Source organism: Cnephaeus nilssonii (genome assembly GCF_951640355.1).
Source record: "Cnephaeus nilssonii genome assembly, chromosome: 16".
NCBI classification, from domain to species: Eukaryota; Metazoa; Chordata; class Mammalia; order Chiroptera; family Vespertilionidae; genus Cnephaeus; species Cnephaeus nilssonii.
In genome coordinates, this window is record NC_137087.1 from 29485705 (window position 1) to 29507263 (window position 21559).

Here is a 21559-nt window from a genome sequence, read left to right on the forward strand (position 1 = left end):
CCTAGGCTGTAGCTTGCACTTCTCTCCTGCTCCTAGCGAGCTATTCAAGTCCTGGCAGCAAACAATGGCAGTTTTCAAAATTTGTTTAACCCTTTGTACGCCATTAAGTGTCTACAGACGCAAGCGGCGGGTTTTTTAAAATTAAATTCAAACTAGCGTGGCGTGTGGGGATGGTTTCTGTTTTGGACGCGTGGCAGTTAACCGGTTAAAGACCGTGAGAGGCAGGAAAACCCTGACCCAACTCTAAGTATCCAAGAGGCAGAGACTGAGATCAAAGCGTCTTTCCCAGGTTCTTCCAAATCTCCATATAGTGCCCACTCGCCGAAGACCACCAGGAGCAGATCTTTAGTAAACGAAACGAGCTTTCTTTAGTTTGCTCCAGCAGGAGAGAGAGGACATCAGAGGAGCTGGGGCGTCTCAAGAGAAAACTGAGAAAGCTCATTATAGAATGTGGGTTTGTTCTGGGTGACTCCACGGAGGGCTTAAGAACGCAGAGACCACCTTTGGGTGGGAAGCTGCCGGGAAGCGCAGGAAAATAAATGAATGTGGTACCATAGCAAACTGAATCTCGAAGGCAGAGGATGACAGCAGAGCTGGAGTCACGGTTGGCAAGGCAGCAGCAATCGCTCCCGTCAGTCATGAGAGGGCAGTTTAATTACTTGGGAGGCTGTAGAGTGTCCTTGTCTCAGCGCGCCCTCGGACACACTCGGGAGAAGCCTTGTCTGACTGCGCACATTCTGAGACGTATTTATGTTCCACCGGGAACACTGCGGCCCAGCTGCCTGGGCCATTTTTCACTTTCTTCAAAGTTAAACCATTGACTTAAATCATTGTTGACTTCATCTCATTTATTCTAAACCTAAATGATAATGTGAATTTTACCTCATAATTTATAAGTCCCCCTTCCTGGCAGGCATTGTCCCCACAGCAAGGAATAAGATGTGTTGGTCTTTGACCTGGGTCCATGAGCTCACAGTCCAGAAAGAAAGGCAAATGTCTAGGCTTAAACAACACAAGTGTGAAAAGTGCCAAAAATGTGTGTGTAAGGCACTGAGCTAGCGTGGGGCACATGGTATTAAACTCCATCTGCAGGTGGGTGAGGCTTTCCAGGCATGTCACCTGAGATGGATTTGGAAGGATGACCAGGAGTCAACCAGCTGGAAAATGAAAGGAAGTAGATGCCCTTCTGCAGCAGACAGGGCTCGGGTAAAGGTGGCATAATGCATCGGGAACAGAGCACAGTCAATGTTGCTCAAACTTTACTTGACGCTAAAAATATTTTACAATGACATTTAATGATTTTTTAAACCTAGACTATATAGATATTACATTTTGCAGGTGTGAAAAGACAGTATTATGTAACTTGCTTATGCTATAAAAACTTATTAGGCATTGACCGAAGGAGGAAAATTAACCCAAAAGGATTAGATAATAATATCCCCATTCGATGGTGAAAGCAAAAGAAAGAAGGACATATTGTTTCATCTCAAATGCATCTATCTTTGTTGGCTGAAAGTCCTCCTTCCTTTCTTCTCCCTCACTTCCTGAATTCACACCCCCCCCCCCCCCCGCCCATGCTAATTGAAATAAATCAGGACTCCTTGCTGCTGCTGTGTTAGACTTGAGGAGTGGACCACACAGAGAAAGCAAAGGGGTACTTCCGAACTAGAGCAACGCAAAAGTGGATTCTGTCCTGTGAAGTAAACTGAGTGTTGAAGAGGAAGTAAATTATACCAAAAACTAAATACTCTTATTTACGAATCCCACCCTAGAAATGGAGACGGTTTAGAAATGGAATGCAAGTCAACCCAAAATCACGTGTTTCAGCGTCCTTCCCTTGAATATAAGAGACTGGAAAATAATTCAGAAACATTTTCCAACAAAATACAAAACCAAAGCCCAATATAGGAAGACAAAGCCAAACAACTTACTGGGTCTTGTTTCTGTTACACAAAGAAAACTTAAAAATTCAATGACTCTTGTATCATACTACAAGTATCTGTCATGCCTTGCACACACACATACATATACATATACACATACACATACATATACATATACATACTTACACATATGTGTGTGCATATAAAATTTCTATGCTATTCATATTCAAGTTCTAATCTTTACACCATTTACTTTGGAAATCCAATGCCTTAAAAGTTAATGCATACTTTTCTACATTCAAAAATTAATACATTATTACTATTTAAGGTCTATTCATTTTTTTCTAGTTTGAGAAAAATGATCCATATATTACTTGTGAATGAATAGTAATGGTAAAAAATTAGCTATTTGGACAATTAGAGAGCAGCATAAATCTTAAACTTCTGAATAGGAAAAAAGAAAAATTTAAATGTCTTTATTTCATTAGAAAAATGATGACCAACTCAATAGAATAAGGAAAGAACACAAACCAACAAAAAGGATGGACAAACAATTCACAGAATAATACAAATAAGTGTTCCAGAGAGAGAGGAAAAATGCTCAGTTTTTTATTAATTAAGGCAATACATGAGACAACGTATCTTTCACTATTTAGACTGACCGAGGAGGGAACAGCACAATGTTGGCGAAGATGTGGTAAGAGCCATTCCCCTTCCAGAAGCCGCTAGGAATTCAACTGTCATTTGAGAAGACAAGGTGGCAATCCCAAAAAATATTAAAGCTGTTCATTACCTGCCACCTAAGAATTCTACTTGTTTTTATGCAACAGGAAAGATTGTGCAAGTAGACAGACAAATAAGTTCAAAATTCATTGTAGAAAAAAACAGAACCCAAGCCAATGTCCATAGAAACAGATTTGTTAAAAAATGATATGTTTATATCCTACAAACACACAATGGCATTTCATACAGCTACAAAAATAATAGTTTCTTTTATTTATATGCTCATATGGCAGATGTCTTCTCATTTTTAAGTGGAAAAATCTAATTGCAGAAATGTGTGTATATAAAAAAGCAATACATAACTATTTGCAAAGACCAAGCAGCTAAAAACATACACATGCTATTTTCTCATTTTATTTTTAGTTCAGGCAGGACTTATTTTGCTTTAAGAGTAATTTCTGGCAACAAGATGCAAAGAGAATGCAACTCCTCATTCCTGAAATCTCTCTAATATCTTTTGATTAAAATGTCTGCTAGTACCAAGGTTTATATAAAACTGTTATAAGCCACAAACCATGTTCTAATGGCAGAAAAAAAGTCATTTGAAAAAATGAAGATGCCATTTACATTGTTTTGCTCAACTAATGAGAAATGCCTCAGCAAGGTTTGCAACTGCAAAAAGTCCTCGTGAAAATAATTTAATTGCTACTGATAGGCCTGACAGATGTTGCTTCATTCTGTCCAGCAAATGCCGTGAGCGTGGCAGGGCAGAGGAAATTTGGTGAAAGGCCACACATGGTTTGGGAAACCGTCAAAATTTGTTACCTATCTCCAGAGCAAGATGGGAGTGTACCGCACCTTGGTGGTGTTCAAATATGAACATAGTTCTTAGAACCTGTCAGTTACACATTCCAGAAAAGAGACAGGCTTCAGGAACCAGAGGGCAGCTGGTCTGCCCCAAGCAAAGGCTGTGATTCTAAATCTTTTCCTACACAACATACTTGAGTGGTTATATATTCCCATCTGTATTAGTGGCTCCATGATAACCATGACTGAGTTGAGTTGAGGGATCAAACAATCTATAAATATTTGCTGAGTGCCAACAATATACTAGTGATAGTACTAGAGATACAGTGATGAACAAAAGGCATGTGCTTGTTCCTCTTTGGGAAGTGACCACCCAGAACAGTGTTCTCTGACCTTTCTCTGTCACCTGTTTTGCATCATGACCTACTAATGTGCATGTGTGCATATATATGTTTGTATACATACACATAACAGTGACATATATGACTGCAAGTGTCACAATATTCTTACACTGTTTTCTAATCCAGCTGTATTTTTTAAATATATTTATGTTTTTGTTAGAATGTTACAGAGGGATCAATGGTGATTTTTTTCTTTTAACATTTTGAGAGAGAGGAAAGGAGAGGGAGAAACATCAATGAGAGAGTGGAACATCGATCGGTTGCCTCCCAAGTACCCCACCCCCACCCCCCGCCACCAGGGATTGAGCCCACAACCCAGGCAAGTGCCCTGACCAGGAATCAAACCAGCAACCCTTTGATGCATGGACAAAGCCCAACCAACCAAGCCACACCGGTCATGGCCAGTTGTATTTTTTTACACACTGGTATGACCACCTAAGTTAATTTTTGATACACTAATGGGTCACAACCCCCCACTGGAAACACGGTGGTGCAGTGTACCGTGCCATGCCTCTTCTCTGCCTTCTGCTGCCTGAGCAGTACACGTTACAGACCTCAACTAGTCCAACATGAACACCCAACAAAAGCATAAGGATAGTAAAACATTCTCCCCTGAAAACAATGAAGTGAACAATCTACTGTTTTTCTCATGCTAAGATTTTCTGTTAGGTGATTCTTATTCTGATGGAATGCAACCAAAATTAGTAAAACCTCGTGGAATTTTGATGATTCTCTTGTTTATTCTAGGAGGAAGAGAATGGCCAAACTTGGTGCCAAATTGCCTCCAAACCAGGATACATCCAGCAATCCAGTCAACACCTTTCATTCCTGCTAGCCTGCGGCACCCTAATGTCAAAGAGGAAACACTGGCAGGGAGCAGTTCTACCACTTAGTTCAACTCTGCAGGACAACTCCCTCACAGAACAAAACAGTAAAGCTTCATGAATGCTGACCTCGTTTATTTGGAATTTGGCGTAAAAACTTTAAACAATTTTTACCCACAATTGCCTTTGCCAGCCTAAAAAGAAAAAGATTGATGAGCAAATTAAGAGCCAAAAGACGACGGCAAGAAAAATGTTTACCTTATTTAAGAGAACAAACTCGTCTAGCATTATGGATCACAATCATACCAGCTTCATAAATTCTCATGACAAATCACTTTTATCTATTTGTTAAAGCAGGTCTGGAAGGACTTTCATTTGGCAAAATAGTCAAACTTGTTCAAAATGCTATTTGCACTTTAATGAACCTGAGTTTATTTTAAAAGAGGCTGTGATTTACAATAGCATATTCAAAATTTTAATGAGTGCCTGAAGTTATCCTATGTGAGTAAGGTTTACACTATTAAACACCTTATAAATACTGTCTGACGAGCACAAAGCTCAGTTTTTTCCACGTAAAGCGGAATGTTCTAGTATTCTGACTCCAAGAGTTAGAAACAGTTTTACTTACTTTTACTCAAAATAAACGTGGGTTTTACAGAAGAAATGCCATGCATTGCTTTATTTTTCTTAATTATGGCCTCCATTAAACAATCCTGGAGTTGCCTATTTAAATGTCCATTATATTGAGTCTTAATTTCTTAGTTCTTTGTGGCTATAATGAAGATTCAACCTTCCCATAATTTCAAATACTTGTGAATTTTTAAAAAAACTATAGCCTTTATATTATAGTGCTATATTTGTGCTATATTTAAATTATAGCACAGAACAATGAGGTTGTGATCACTCCGAACTTAGCCACGTTAACTGACTACAAAGATGACAAAATGAAAATGAACCCGTAAAAGTGCAGTTCTTTGAAAACCAAGGTGGAAGTCATCCACAAGTGGCTGCTGAAGGACCTCGCCTATTTTTCAATAGCAGTCATCATCCACTGCCTTTTGGACACATGGTCTCCTTCCTTAATGACTAAATCGCACTTCGATGTCCAGCGGTGAGATTTTTGTTTCGCAAACTCAGCTTAACTGTAAGACCCGCCAGAGGAACTTGTTAATGACAGGGCTTCCCAGTTCTACCGCAGATCTACGGAACCTGAAGAATCTCCATTTTCTGATGGCAAATTCAGGCTGTTGGCTTTCTGCCTTTCTGCCAGGCAGCATCCTATCAGCACTTCAACCAAAGGAGCCATACAGCTGCTCAAATACCACTCTGATAAAGGATTGATGGCTTGAAAAATAAAGTTTGGACAAGTCTCCTGGAAAGTCACTTCAAAAGCATAGGCCCGAATTCCAATAAGGTAAAACAGGGGGCAGACTGTGGTAACAGTAGCCATGAAAAATGTTTGTCTAGGCTCAAATATTCCACCAATAAGCATCATAAATCTAGAAAGTAAAACACAGCACAAACCCATGGCGGTATTGTCTCCCCAGCAGTCTGGGGATTATCTGTATACTCCAAATCTTCACATCACCCTGGGATGTAAAATTTAATAATCAACCAAAACATGGAACGAGTCCACAGATACATTTATATTCTTCGGTCTCTTGAATAATAAGAGTTTGGAAAGAAAGGGCTTGAAAAATAAAGACCAACAACTTCATCCTCTACAACATTCAGAGGCAGAGAGTCACATCAGATGAAAGAGCAAATAATTACCTTCTAAGTGCCTCCTGCCATGTTCATTTCCCTCTTATTCAATGCAAATTACATCTCTGAGTTGAAACATTTTAAAAATAATATAGGAATATATACAACAGGGATGTCAGCCAAGAACTGACTCAGCAGCTGTGTGTTTAAATAATAAGAGCAACGCAAGTAAATTCTGAACGGTCAATTCCTCTGAGGGAAACTCTTGACATTTTCTCTCTTCCTTGAGCTCAATCTCTTTCTTTTGGCACATTCTGCTCATCACACAGTATTTTGTGCATTCATATCACTTCATAAATAATAAAAAATATAATGCGGTCTTTAGACATAGGCCTGAGGAGATCAATTCTTAGAAACAATTCCCAAAGTTAACATTAATCATGTGGAAGTGACGCTAAATGCCTTCAAATGTACTGCTAAAATAGTCTTACTGGTATTTCCGAAGCAAAACATATAATCAAAATGTGGAAGATAGTTGGCCATTCTGAATGGGGTGTGTCAATACTAGAAACTAATCTAAAACATTAACCTAACCTATTCATCTCCATCTTATCTAAAATCTCCAAACCTGTCACCACATTTTGAATAAAAAAAAATTAATCAAGTCTCAGTTTCCAATGATAGTGAGGGGGAAAGCAAGAGAATAAACCATTCAAAATTGTCCGGAATTGCTTTAACATTCATGTTTCCTTGGGGGTTTTCTATAGGCACTGAACAGATTACACTTTTATTAGGATAGTAATAAAACCATTTCATTCGTTAAGTAAAGATACCTAAGAGAAAAACAGAATCCGGTTGATGTTCAAATCCCAAGTTGCTCAAGTGATGTAGAAGGCCAGGGATTTTTAAGTGGCTGCAAACAACCAAATAAGTAGATAATAATGACAGTTTCTTCTTCTGCATAATGGAAATAAAACATCTCAACACACAGAAAATGAACTCAGAGTACATCCTATAGTACTTGGCAAATTCAAGGTTTATACAAAGTTATGGAATTATGCCGGGATATACGCCATGTATTCTTATGGCTATTTAACACATCCACTTCCCATTTCTTGCCACCATGATCAGAAATAAGAACGTAACAAGATCAGAGTTTCTGTAGCATTCCAGTCCACTGAAGTCCAGCTAGCAACACTCATAACAACAACTGTAAAATAGTTTGCATTCCTTGTGATGAGTAACTCTAATGAAATTAGTTTAAAAGAAGGCAACTGGACTAAAATAAGAAAGGAGACTGGGTAGTGTTGCAGCATCTAGCATCAGTTAGCAGTAAGAGTCATCGGGAGAAGGGGCAACAAATACAAAACTAAACAACAACAAAAGCTAGACCACGAGGATAATGCTCAGCTCGCATTATCTTTTGATGGTGTTTTCCATTGTCTCCTCATGACTACCTGCATCTCCTAATAAAGTATGCACAACAAAGTTTACTGAAACTAAGGTTATACTTTAAAAAGAAAAACTAACCATAAAAATATATGCTGGCAGGTCACCTGAAAATACTACGTGATCTTGAAAGAAAACGAAGGGTGCCCAGACTTTCATTTCTGACCATCCATGAAGCAGAGGAGAGGCCAGGCGAGGGAAGTGCTCAGCCTAAAAGAGAAATCTAGGCAGTTTTTCACTCTCTAATAGGAGAAGAGGAGAAGAATCCGTCCAGAAGGAAAATCTAAGGTTCGAATCACATTAGAAGGGGAAAACATTCAGTATTAAATCTGTGTGGTTCATAAACAAGACCGCTAGTTAAGCAAGAAGACTAACATGTACATATTGAGGGTTTATAGACTGAAAATACGTTATTACACGTGGAGAGTTACTATGATTCATAGCCATCAAATGAGCAGACACCCTGGAAACGTAGGTTGCTATACTATCTTCTATTATAAGAAAACGCTTAAAAATATTTTTTTTCTGTTGTTGGATAAAAGGCTGTACCTTATTTTTATTTATGATAAACCTTCCAAACTACTGCTACTTGACAAATATTTGGGGATAAACATGATAAAGATAAAGGGTGATTTTCTCCCTGGCCAACTTATAGTGATCCCAAGTTGCTATCAAACTACCAATTTCTCCGTCTCTCACAATTTACCTTTCTTGGATTTGGCTCCGATCTTCAGCTTTGACGGCCAAGCAATCTGTGTATTTGTTTCCTCCATGATCTGCAACAAAAATTAAGAGAAATAATGATTCAATTAAGAACTAGTGTTTACAGATAAGATTTTCTAATAAAGAAAGATCATTTTCAAGTCTTTAGGCTCATGTGGATACAACAAAATGATCTCATTTTAAAGCAATGCCAAAAAAAAAAAAAAACTGGGGGGGGGCTGCATTTTATAAGCTTTTTATCTATCAGAAATATTCAAGTATATTTTGTTACTCCCAGTGTTTCTCTCCATGATGCTTTAGGATGTTAGCATAAAGACAACAAGACCAAAAAGTACATGAACAAGCAATTAACCCAACTTGTTGCCAGAACGGTCAGAAATGCTTGTGCTGAATAAAATTCCCCAAAACAATCGCCAATGGATTGCAACACATCAAATATAATCCTTGTAATACAAAACTATGTGGGTTAGGTCGTTCTAAATGAAGATTTTTTTTTTGGGGGGGGGGGGAGGAAGGAATAAATAACTTGCTTTGAGCACATTTGTATTTTATTAAACTGATGAAAAGCCTCTATACATGACATCACGGCGTAAGGCTACATTCCCGTCATTCTTTGCCTGGTCTAACATGGCATTTTTGCCACAGTTCTTTCTCACTTACTTGCAGCCAGCACTGGCCAGGAGGCCCGGAGAGCCAACCATGCCGAAACACAAACACAAGCGAGGGACGCGAGACTGCCGCCCAGAGGACGGAGACAGTAAGCAAAGAATGAGTCACCAAATATGTGTATCTTCTGATCTTCTCTACTTTTATCACATGACTTAGACAAATGTTTAATTCTGTACCATGAATACAGACTGCACCTAACTGCAGAGCAAATAACTAAGCAAATCGGCAAAAACAGCCGATTACATTAATCACTTACATTAGAAAAGGGTGCTTACCTTTTTTTTTTTTTAATATATTTTTTATTGATTTTTTTTTACAGAGAGGAAGGGAGAGGGATAGAGAGTTAGAAACATCAATCAGCTGCCTCCTGCACGCCCCCTACTGGGGATGTGCCCAAAACCAAGGTACATGCCCTTGACCGGAATCGAACCTGGGACCGACGCTCTATCCATTGAGCCAAACCAGTTTTGGCAAGGGTGCTTACTTTTTAATATGGATTTAGAGTTAACAAAACAAACTAATGGTGAAGACATAATGAAACACATTAACGGTCCAATTATTTAAAAGTGCCCCTTGGCTCTCAGTATTGGTTACGGCAGGGCAGAAGGCTAGATGGTTAACATGTTAACGTGCGTCCTCCTTCATTTAATCCCCTTTATCATAGCATAAAAGGGCTTTCAGCAGCTGCTTCAGTATGGCATTTTGTCTATCCACCCCAACGTTTTTTTTTGTTCTTCAACATGAGCCAATATTTTTAAATCGGGGAATTTCCCATACGAATTCTGATTTCTGGTTCTCTGTAAAACTTGGCAGATTTAGCACCTGGGGCCCACATCCCGGCATGGCCACGCTTGGCCTGCCCGGGGGACCAGATGCCCTCTCTGGCCAGGCCCAGAAGGCTCCAGCTGCCCTCCAGGCCCCGCTGCGTCTCTCCCACTGAGGTCGAGGCCCGGCCATCACCGCTGTCAGGTTTGTATTATCACACCTGCCATTTCTCACGGTGTTTGCACTGCTGCTTTTCTTAGAGAAATATTTCTCTGCACTGGAGTCTCTATTAAAAATCGAAAACCAAAGGGAAGTTACACGGTCTTCACAAGGTCAAGGTGCTGGCCTGGCTCTGAGGTCGGTATGCTTGTCAATCCAGCCCTACAGGACCCGGCCCCTGCTTCTCTCATCTTACACTGTCCTTGTCAATATGTATAATTGTCTTCACCACTAAATTGCTAAGTTAACTCTAAATCTATATCTAAAAATAAAGTAAATATTATCCTCCCCAACTCCCTCCACTCCAGCTATACTGGCCTCCTCCAGAACGTGCCCTGCAGGCACCCCTTCGGGGTCTTTGCATTCACTCTGACGTCTCCCTGTCACCTCCCCTCCCCCCCACATACACACTCCTGCACCTCCCCAACCAGAATTACTCTGCCCACTTCACTGCGTTTATTTCCCTCCTAACCTTTGTCACAATCTGAAATTCTCCTATTTTCTGGGTTTACTTTTTTATAGTCTCTCTCTGCAAAATAAAAGCAAGCTCTCTACTCTGTACTCAACAAGCACAGGATTTGCTTGGGTAAATGAATCCTCGTAGCATGCCCATGAAGTAGATTTTTTTATTCCTCACACGGCTTCCTAGCGGAGTGATGCTAAAACCCCCAGACTGCTTTGCAAAGACCAGAGTTTTAACCACCATACTATACTGATCGCAGGCCCTCCCTCTTTTTAAAACCTGGATATAAAAATTTGAAGATCTGCTTTAGGAGTTATGGATACTAACTGGTTATAGCATCCTACAAATATTTATAAAAAGCCTATTTAAACCCTTATCGGAGATAACATTGGCAAATATATTCTCCCATGCAGTGGGCTTTCGTGTTGTTTTGTTGGTGGTTTCTTTTGCTGTGCAGAAGCTTTTTATTTTGATGTATTCCCATTTGTTTATTTTCTCTTTTGTTTTCATTGTCCTAGGAGCTATATAGGTGAAGATACTGCTTCGGTATATGTCTAAGATTTTGCTGCCTGTGGATTCCTCTAAGATTTGTATGGTTTCCCATCTTACATTTAAGTCCTGTATCCATTTTGAGTTTACTTTTGTGTATGGTTTAAATTGGTGGTTTGTTTAATTTTTTTGCATGTATCTGTCCCATTTTCCCAACACCATTTATCTCCAACTTTTACAGGAAACTCATACAACTTAACAAAAGGAAGATAAACAACCCAATCAAAAAAAGGGCTACGGACCTAAATAGATACTTTTCGAAAGAGGACATAAGGAAGGCCAAGAGATATATGAAAACATGCTCAAAGTTACTAATCATCTGAGAGATGCAAATCAAAATGACAATGAGGTACCATCTCACACTGTCAGAATGGCTATCATCAACCAATCAACAAATGAAAAGTGCTGGCAAGAATGCGGAGAAAAAGGAACCCTCGTGCACTGCTGGTGGGAATGCAGACTGGTGCAGACACTGTGGAGAACAGTATGGAGTTTCCTCGAAAAACTAAAAATGGAACTCCCATTTGACCCAGTTATCTCACTTCTAGAAATATTATATCCCAAGAAACTAGAAACACCAATCAGAAAGGATATATGCACCCCTATGTTCATAGCAGCACAATTTACCATAGCTAAGATTTGGAAACAGCCTAAGTGCCCATCAACAAATAAGTGGATTAGAAAACTATGGTACATCTACACAATGGAATACTACGCTGCTGTAAAAAAGAAGGAACTCCTACCATTTGCAACAGCATGGATGGACCTGGAGAGCATTATGCTAAGCGAAATAAGTCAATCAGAGAAAGATAAATATCACATGATCTCACTCATTTGTGGAACATAATGAACAACATAAACTGATGAACAAAAACAGATCCAGAGACAGAGGAGCATCGATCAGACCGTCAAACCTCAGAGGGAAGGTAGGGACGTTTGGGGGTAAGGGGGAGAGATCAACCAAAGGACTTGTATGCATGCATAGCAGCATAACCAATGGACACAGACACCAGAGGGGTGAGGGCATGAGCGGGGCAGGGAGGGGGGAAAGTAAGGGGGAGACAAGGACACATATGTAATACCTTAATCAATAAAGAAAAAAAAAGAGCAAAAAGATGAAAAGAAAAAAACCATTAGATATATGTGTTGGAAGAAATGTGCATAAAGCATGCTTCTCACATGATATAATTTTCACAAATTTACCAGAAATTATACATTCAAATGAATGCTTTTTTTCATTAAATGTGCACCCCTCAGAAGAAAAAAAAAAAAAGCCTATTTAGATGCCACAAGGGCCCAGACCCACAGCTACAAATAAGACACAATTCCTGGTTCGTACAAGCTTATAGTTAAGTCAGGGACACAGACAAACAAAAAATGCAATTGCCTGACAATGGGCTAGAACAGCTCATAGCCCCTGCCTTGAAAGGTCAGGTCGGGGGGTGGTTATATAAAGGGTTCCCCAAAATATAATCTGCAAAATTACTCAAGTCCTGAAATTCAAGGACAGGTGAATTTATGAATGAGTACATTAGTCCCCAAATGAGGACAAGAAGACCAAATGAGGAAGGCCTTCTCATTGGTCACATTTTATCACCTGTTAGTTCCAGCTATTATACATACATGTATTTTCAAAGTGACTAAAATTAGACTCAGAATTTTCCTGTTAGCTAAAAGACCTAAAGAGGGAAAATGAAAAAGAAAAATGAGATCATGCTATAATTGTTGGTAGGGGAGCAGTAAGAAAATAATCTATATACTTTCCTTTTTCTGAATTAAGTAATTTGACCATTTAATCCAGTAATTTATGCCAGGTGTCATCATTATTTCTATATAATAAAACCCTAATATGCAAATGGGCCGAATGGCGGAACGACTGGTCGCTATGACACGCACTGACCACCAGGGGGCAGACACTCAGTGCAGTAGCTGACCCCTTGGTGGTCAGTGCGCTCCCACAGGGGGAGTGCCGCTCAGCCAGAAGCCGGGCTCACAGCTGGCGAGCGCAGTGGCAGTGACAGGAGCCTCTCCCACCTCTGTGGCAGCGCTAAGGACTCCTTGGGGGATGTCCAACTGCCCACAGGGAGCATGCCTAAGCCGGCAGTCGGACATCCCCTGAGGGGTCCCAGACTGCAAGAGGGAGCAGGCCGGGCTGAGGGCTCCCTCCTCCCCCCAGTGCACAAATGTCGTGCACTGGGCCTCTAGTAACACTATAACAGAGAAGCACCCGACACGATATGCTTGGAAGATACGACTTTCTGAAATCTTAATCATGTGCAGAACCTCGGAGCAATCACCCGCACATGACCTCTTTTTTTTTAAACACCACTAGATGCTCCATGACGGGGAAGACTGTGCCAGAGACTATATGGTAATAGCAGGTAATGGGCATCAAGTCAAAATGGCTACTCCATACACTTCAGTAAGCCTCACACCGGTCCAGTGTCTACTGCACATGAGGTAGAGGCGCACAGAAAGACTCACTTCCAACCTACCCACAGCAGCACTGCCTGGGAGTGGAAGAAAGGCTACCCCAAGCTTAAGACTCCTAAATCTAAAACCAGAGTTCGATCTTTTATTCCACATGGTCTCCAAAGTCCTATCAGCTGCAGTAATGTCATACCTTTTACAGAAAACAAATGACTTGCTATTGGAACCTGGCACCTGTAGCTGACCTGTCCTATATAGCTAGTAAAGGGCAACTCCAATAAATACCATTTGTGGCTGCCAACACCGACCACACAGGTCACCCACGAGGCTCCTTGTCGGTCCCTCGCAAGATGTTCATCGTTGTGCTCAATGTAGCCGTTACGGGCAGGTGGTTCCAGAGGCAAGTACCTGGGCCGCTTCCTGGCCATCACGTTGGGCCAGTACCTTTGGTCAACCTCACTTTTCTCCTCCGTACAATTAGCTGTAGAGTGGCTGTGAGGTTTTAAAAGAAAGCATGTGGAAAACCCACGCACAGGGTGTGGCACACAGTGAATGCTGGGTAATGAGCCCTGTTTTAAGGACATGTTGATGCCTTTGGGCCAGGCACTGTTCTGGATACGAGGAACAGCAAAATAGACAGTGCTTCCCTCAGGGAGCGCATGGTCTGACAGGGGCGAAGACAAGTTCACCCACCACTATAGACTGTGTGTGTCCCACGTTTCAGAACAGGGCAGGGCAAGATGGGGGTGAGTAGAGGGGATCCCAGCCCAGTTGTGGGGAGTCAAGAAAAGTTAGCTCACGAAAGTGACTATTCATGCTGTGACCCAGCGGAGAAGAAAAAGTGGGCTAGCTAGGGGAAAGGTGAAGAAAGTGTCCCAGGCAGAAGAGGGAGGAGTGTAGAAAGATCTAGAAGGAGGGCAGGCAGGTACTGGACACATCCAGGATGGGGAATGTGTCTCGTCTTCACCACCCTCCTATGAGTCTGCACATGCTCCATATAGACTTGAAGACATGACACAAACCGAAGCCATCTGGTACCTGTGCTTGGCTCTCACTTGCTCAAATCAGCCCTGAGAACCAGCGAAGTAACTACAAATCGGAAGGGGCCCTACCTACTTCACCTTCAGAGTCAAAATTCCCCCTCGGACGTTATCAGTGAAGCTTTTCAAACCGTCATCCACAATGACTCCGAGTCGGTTCCTCTGGCGTAGACACTGTATGCTATCCGTATACTATCCGCACCAGCCCGCGATGGGAGGGGTAGAGTGTGAGGCTGTCCCGAGAGCAGGAGGAGGAGGCACGGTTCTCCGCTGGGATGTGGCTGCAGGCTGGCCCAGGTAGCCCAGTCCGAAGCTGGGATGCTGGAACAGGGGGAGGAGGCATGTCCGCTGGTAGAAGTTGGAGAAGGAGGGATAGGAGGGTGCAGAGGCAGAAATGGCACCAAGCAAGTCAGAAAGCTATGCTTAAAAAGATGTCCTAGTGATTGATCATCAAGACAAATAGGGAGGAGAATCAAGATAGACAGGGGAACTGGAAAAGGTGAGGTCACAAAGCTGTGGCTGAAATAAAAGAAGCCGTAAAACCTCTAAGAGGAAAATGACTATCTTATGTCTCAGCAAAAGAAAAAAAAATCCTCAAGTAAGTCCCAGCTAGTTTGTTTTTATAAACTTACTATGGCCTCCATTTCCACCTTCACAAAACCCAAGTTCAAAGAACTACTAAACATTAAATCCCACCTTAAAATACTTGGAAGACTTTTGTTTTAAGTCAGTTCTGGATGCTGTACATTAATAAGGCAGCGAAGGAACCAAGGTCAGAGATAAATCTGGGATTTCTCCGAGGAGCAAGAAAGACCTGGGAAGCTTACAGGGGAGTTCCATCTATTTTTTAAAAAGATGCCCAGGGCTTCCAGACAACCCCAACCTAAGTGCTTACTTTCCGTTTCAAAGAGGCGATGTTGAGTTGGACAAGAGCTCGGGTGTGGACACCAGTGATACAGGCCACTGCGCAGCCTGGGTTGTGGAGGTAACACATTCCTAGTGTGTCTAAGGCTCAGCGCTTTGAGGAAGGAGGCAAGCAGGGACGAACTGTGACGGAAGCTGCTGGCAGCCTCCCACCATCTTCACAAAACCCAGCAGGTTTAATGAGAAGTAAGGCGACTTTTTTTTTTTTTTATCATGAAAATTGGGACACTGAAACAAGTTAATTTTATGGATCCTATAATGGATGAAAACACTGACACCTCTCAGGAGGATATCATACATTTCCCACAATCCAAATAACTCTTGCACAAAAGCTCACAAGGAAATCGCTTCCCAGGAACCCATGCTATGCCCTAATTCTCAAGCAAGTCAGGATAGTGTCCAAAGTGTTCGGTTTGCATTCAAAGAATAATTCAATTAAGTGGCCCACTCTGACCAGCCCCTTTCCAAAAAAATAAGATGTTGATGCACCTCTGTTGTATGAAACATGAACTGAAAGTTGGGAAACACGCTTAAAATGACTAGTGCTGCCTTGCGGCACTGAGCTATAAATACCACGATGTCAGTTAAGCTCAGGAATGCCTAGGAATGCAAAGCCGTAAAACCTCTGAGAAGAAAATGACTACCTTCTGCCTCTGGGGAAAAAAATCTAAACTCAGTCCTAGCTGGTTGTTTTCTGGTTTTTATTTCAATCTAATTATTGTCTTGATTTTCACTTTCACAAAGTCAAAACTCAAAAAACAAATATCTGGTTTTGAATCATTTTCAAAAACCATTCAATGACACCTTAAATATTTTAAAGACTTGTTCTAACTCTTAATTCTGGATGCTGTATGGTAATGTCATTTCAAATAGGTCAGTTCCAACTTCTGGACATCTTCACTGTCAAAAGAATATTTTCTCAATGCTACTGATTTACCTAAGATTCTTTAGCTGCTCTCTTACAATATGTCACAAGGAGAGAGGAGACTTTGGAGAAGTCCATCCAAAAATATAACTACTTGAAAAATAACTATTTGCAATTTTTGTTGTAAAGACTTACTATACTCATTACTTTTGGGGGATTAAGGAATTGAAATGTAACTTAATTCTTATGCTAATCTCAGATCTGATTAATAGCAAATATTTATAGTAACAAAAGTATTTAGTTGAGGAATATCAATTTTGAAATATATGAAGCAATTAAAATTAAGGCTGTTGATATTATAAAGAATATCTATTTTTACAGTTCATCTTTAAAGGTTACTTTTTCATCATACAAAATCTGATGAAGACAGTTTGCTATTGCTATTTAACAGTTTTGGAAGCTAGAGTCATCTTAACTTTCTAATTTATATTTGCATTTCATAAACAGGGAGTGATGTTGTCTAATTAAAGAGTAATAGCACTGGTTTTTTCATATTAAAAAGGCAGTTAATAAACATGGAATCCTATGCTCCTGTTTTGGTTTTAGTTTCTGTGAGGAGTAATGCAGGGGAGAGGTGGAAACAGAGGGCAATCTACACTAATAAAAGAGCAACACGCTAATTGATCGTACCTTCATGACACCCACCAGCCAATCAGGAGTGAGTATGCAAATTAACCCAACAAAGATAGTGGGTTAATTTGCATACACAGGCACTGAGCGGCCGGGGGCGGGGCGGGGCGGGACGCTTGCGTCATTGCCATGGCGACGACGCAGGCGTTCCACACCACCCCAGCCGCTCTGGGCCTCTGGGCAGCATGGGAAGACAGAAAGGCAGCTACAGGCCAGAGCGAAAAGGCGGCTCCAACCAGAGCAAGAGGCGGTGCCGGCAGCCAGGGGATGGAAGGCCCATTCTTGCATGAATCTTCGTGCATCGGGCCTCTAGTCTATATATATAAAAGGCTAATATGCAAAGTGTCCCCACGTGAGTTCAACCGAGAGACCGGGAGTTCTATTGCTCGCTATGATGTACACTGACCACAGGGGGCAGCGTGGAACGAAGGAAGGCCCTGGCCAGCAGCCGGAAGGCCCTAATCGGCCCTGATCACCAGCCAGGCCTAGGGACCCTATCCGTGCATGAATTTTATGCACCAGGCCTCTAGTATTTACATAAGCTGGAATTTAAAATTTTTTAACTGGAAAAAAGGTATATTAGCTATTGAAAAAAGTTTCATCACAGATTTACATGGAATTATTGAAATAATTTCTCTTTCCAAAATTAGGAAAAAATAAAACAAGTAAAATCAAATCAAATTCTACATGTAGTTTCATCCATAATAGAAAAGAATTCCATTTACAGTCTTCAATGATCAAGTCATAGATTTTTTTCCATCTCCAACAAATTCCAGATTAGCAGACCATGCAGAAAGAGAATATATCTACCAGTGTTCACTATACTACACACATCTTGCAAGTCTGCAGCAATTTTAGGATAATATTTTACAGATGAAGGAAACCTTTGCCAAACCATCAACATTCTACTAACGTGCTTATTTCACCAAATTCTTCAATCCAGACGTAAGGTTAAAAATCCACAGGTAAGTAATCAGCATCTCAGTTCAACCCAAGACATGTCTATTTATGCTGACTTTACTTGAAGCATTTATTCTTGGACCAGGAAAAGAACGCTGAGCACTCTAACTTGACATTTATACTCTAAACCATTGAAAATTCATCATTCAAAATGGCTACCAGCTGGGCGCCATCTGCAGCCTGCTTCTCCCAAAGTCCAACCCATTTGCGCTCTATTTTCCTTGTATCAATAGAGAAGCAAGGAGGCTGTTTAAAGTTTCTTCTTGTACTAATGGGTTGTGAGTCAATGTGCTGCCTTTCACCTTGAAGGAAGCTAAATGAGAAGAGAGCCAACTAGAAAACACTGGAAAGTGGCGCTGGGGAAGCAGAGGACTTCTCTCATGGGAGGGTGTCTAAAAACTGAGGATGTTTACTTTGCTGAAGCATTAAAAGATATCTGCTGTATTTCATTTTAAATCTAAGAAATGCATCTCAATGATTCGGTTATTTGTCACCGCCAGACTACTCCTCACCTTTACCTTACACGGTTTTCATACTCATGTCCCATGTGCTCCTCACAATAATCTTATAAATCAGATATGTGACACGTATCTTACAGATGAGGAAATTAGGTCTCAAAGAAGTGAAGCAAGTGCCTAGGTGTGTGTCAAAGTCCAGCTAGAATCTAAGTCACAGAACTCCCTAGAGAGGGTCATTTCTACCTCGTTGGCTCATGAAGGAAATGGAAGGCACCCACACTCATGGGGAGGTCGCTGTGAACGCTCGACTGCCCAGAAACTCAGCCATGAACCCCAAAGTAAGTGAGCAAAGTGGCTGCCCTCAGCACTCTCTGGTTAGTGACCCACAGTTGGCCCCAGAATGGTTCAATCCAGGGAGGTATCCCCATCCCCATGCACATATGGAGAACTGTGAGAAGCATTGTGGTTGTCAGTGACACAAAAGGGGCCACACTGGCACTCAGTGGCCAGGGCTACAGATGCTGAATTCCCAACAAAGGGCAGGACAAACTATTCATGTCATCCTGGCTTTGCACAGTTCCACTATGCAGGAATTATAGTTACCACAGCTTAACACCACCAATACCTCAACAACACAAGCTTGCATTCCAGTTACCCAAGTACATTAATTGTGAGCACCTACATCGAATACAAATTCTGCTGCCAGCTCTTCAGTACACAAACCACTACATTTATCACAGATGCTCACCTTGATCTGTGACCGATCACACCGCTTTTTTCAAAGCCTGTTGGTGCAAACTCACTGCACATCTGTAATCAGTTCCTGCACAGATAGCAAAGCAAGGAGTTGTGCTGACTTCTTGTCTCCCAGTGATAAAACCAGGGACATGCTTCACACATGGATGACTAAAAGTGGAAACTGGCCAACAGAGATAAAAGTGCAGAAAAGAAACATACACAAAATGATACTGCTGGAAGTGAAATTTGAATCAAATGTCAATGGGTATAAAATCAACAGCTGCCCATGGGAATGTTGACACTGTGGCTCTTTGAGAGACTCAGGATATGCAGCCAAGGGAATCTTAGTGAAGACAAACTTATCGACATCAATAACAAAAGCGGCTGTGAGTCCCAGAGGCATTGCTGCTGGCAAAAAAACAACTTCACATTAAAGAGATTCTGGGAGATATTTCACAACTCCGAAAGTACAAAGGATGAAATGTTGGAATCTGTTCCAGACTTATGATTATGACAATTCACTAAGGCAAGAGAAGATGGTCCCTCCTTATTGTGGCTTATACAACCCAAAAAGCCAGCACTGTTCCAACTATTCTTGACAAGGTCTTTAACAAAAATATGAAACACATCCACTCTCTATTTCTAACGTTTAAGCATAGTGCACCAAATATTAGTATTATTTTTTCCTCTCCCTATATATTTATGACTGTAATAAGAGAAATTTTCAATGCTTGGACCACAGTTTTTAAAGGTTGAAGATCCATTTATTTTCCCATTGATTACTAAAAGCACTTTGCACAGTTTCAGCTTGCACGGTTTCTATGGCCCCATGCTGCCAGGCAAGGTGAGGACTACCTTTTCACTGAGAATCACTAGTAAGGGTTTCAAACTGTTCCATACTACAGGCAGGCTTAGCTAATTTATTTCAAAATTCAGAGAACTCCTACTGATCAAACAAAACCTAGTTCAAATGTGAAAACTCCTCCAACTTCCCCCATCACTGCCCCCTTTCTCTCTAACCTCCCCAATCTCACTTCGTTGTGGCAATATTATAGTGCATATTTCTTTACCTTTTTTTTTCTTCTTACCAGTCGTACCAATGAGTTGGGCTTCCGGTGGCCAACAACTGTATCTGTTCATTTTCAAATGTTAGAATCTAGCACTTACGGTGTCAAGAAGCATGGTTCAAGTAAGTCACAGTGATGAAGGAGACAACATGAAGGGGACAGAAGAGGCAACAATTACATAAGACTTTCCAATTACGTGGCACTTGCAGTATCAGAGATCACCGCCACTTCCTCTACAAAGTCTCCTGTAACTCATTTGAAAAATGGCATTTTTGAGGAGTCTGCTTACCAGAAAAAATGAATTTAGTGAATATTCATTAAATGAAAGTAAATTCTAAATCATGATAGCAATTTTCCCAGGGTATGTTTGCATTATAAAGGAGAAAGACACTCTTCAACCAAAATGTCTGAAGTGTGTGTGTGTGTGGGGGGGTGGGGGGGGATGTGGAAAGCCAGGAGCCCAAGTTCTGACATTTCTGCTCTAACACCTCTCCATTTAAAAGACAAGCCAGGGCCCTGGCCAGGTAGCTCAGTTGGTTCGAGCATCATCCTGATACGCCAAGATTGTGGTTCGATACCCGGTAAGGGCACATGTAAGAATCAACCAATGAGCGGTACATAAATAAGTGGAACAACAAATTGATGTCTGTCCATCTCTGTCTCCATACCTTTCTCTCTAAAATCAATAAACATTCTAAAAAATGAGTCAGATTTTTATATTGTCTCCTGATTTCTAAACATTGACATGTATTTCAATTATGTGAAAAACACTTTGTGAGCCAAAGAAAGCATGAACCCTACTTTTTGATCTGTGCTCCAAACCAAGGGGAGTTTCCATGGGGTTTGGGTGGGTAATTTGTCATGACCTACAATGTTAGTGAAGAACCAGTTTCCTGACTCCCCTGGAACGTAAGGATCTGTGATTCTTAAGACTATTTCATTCTCCAAGGACCACTTTATTGTAATTCCTCGGAAGAATTAGTCAGATCTCTATTTGGTATCATGTGTGTTATAAATAGAAGAAATATATTAAACTTGAACTATCAGAGTATAACTTGAACTGTATTCTTAGAAATGATTAAAATGGTAAATTTTATGTTGTGTGTATTTCACCACAAATAATAAAAACAGGCAGACATGTGACCCAATTTGGGCTAAAGACAAGTAAGAAGGTGTTTGATGGAAGCCTTTGAGAATGAAGCTTTCTG

The 21559-nt window shown here is 41.0% G+C and overlaps 1 protein-coding gene across 6 annotated transcripts in view; it reads right to left on the reverse strand.

Moving 5' to 3' along the window:
* Nucleotides 1-21559, reverse strand: part of BICC1 (BicC family RNA binding protein 1) — a 321158-nt gene that overhangs the window by 101094 nt on the left and 198505 nt on the right. For all 6 annotated transcript variants that reach the window (XM_079793120.1, XM_079793121.1, XM_079793122.1 and 3 more), the window contains one exon: nucleotides 8498-8567. In XM_079793120.1, the coding sequence (XP_079649246.1) occupies nucleotides 8498-8567 (70 nt within the window). The remainder of the gene's footprint in view (nucleotides 1-8497; nucleotides 8568-21559) is intronic.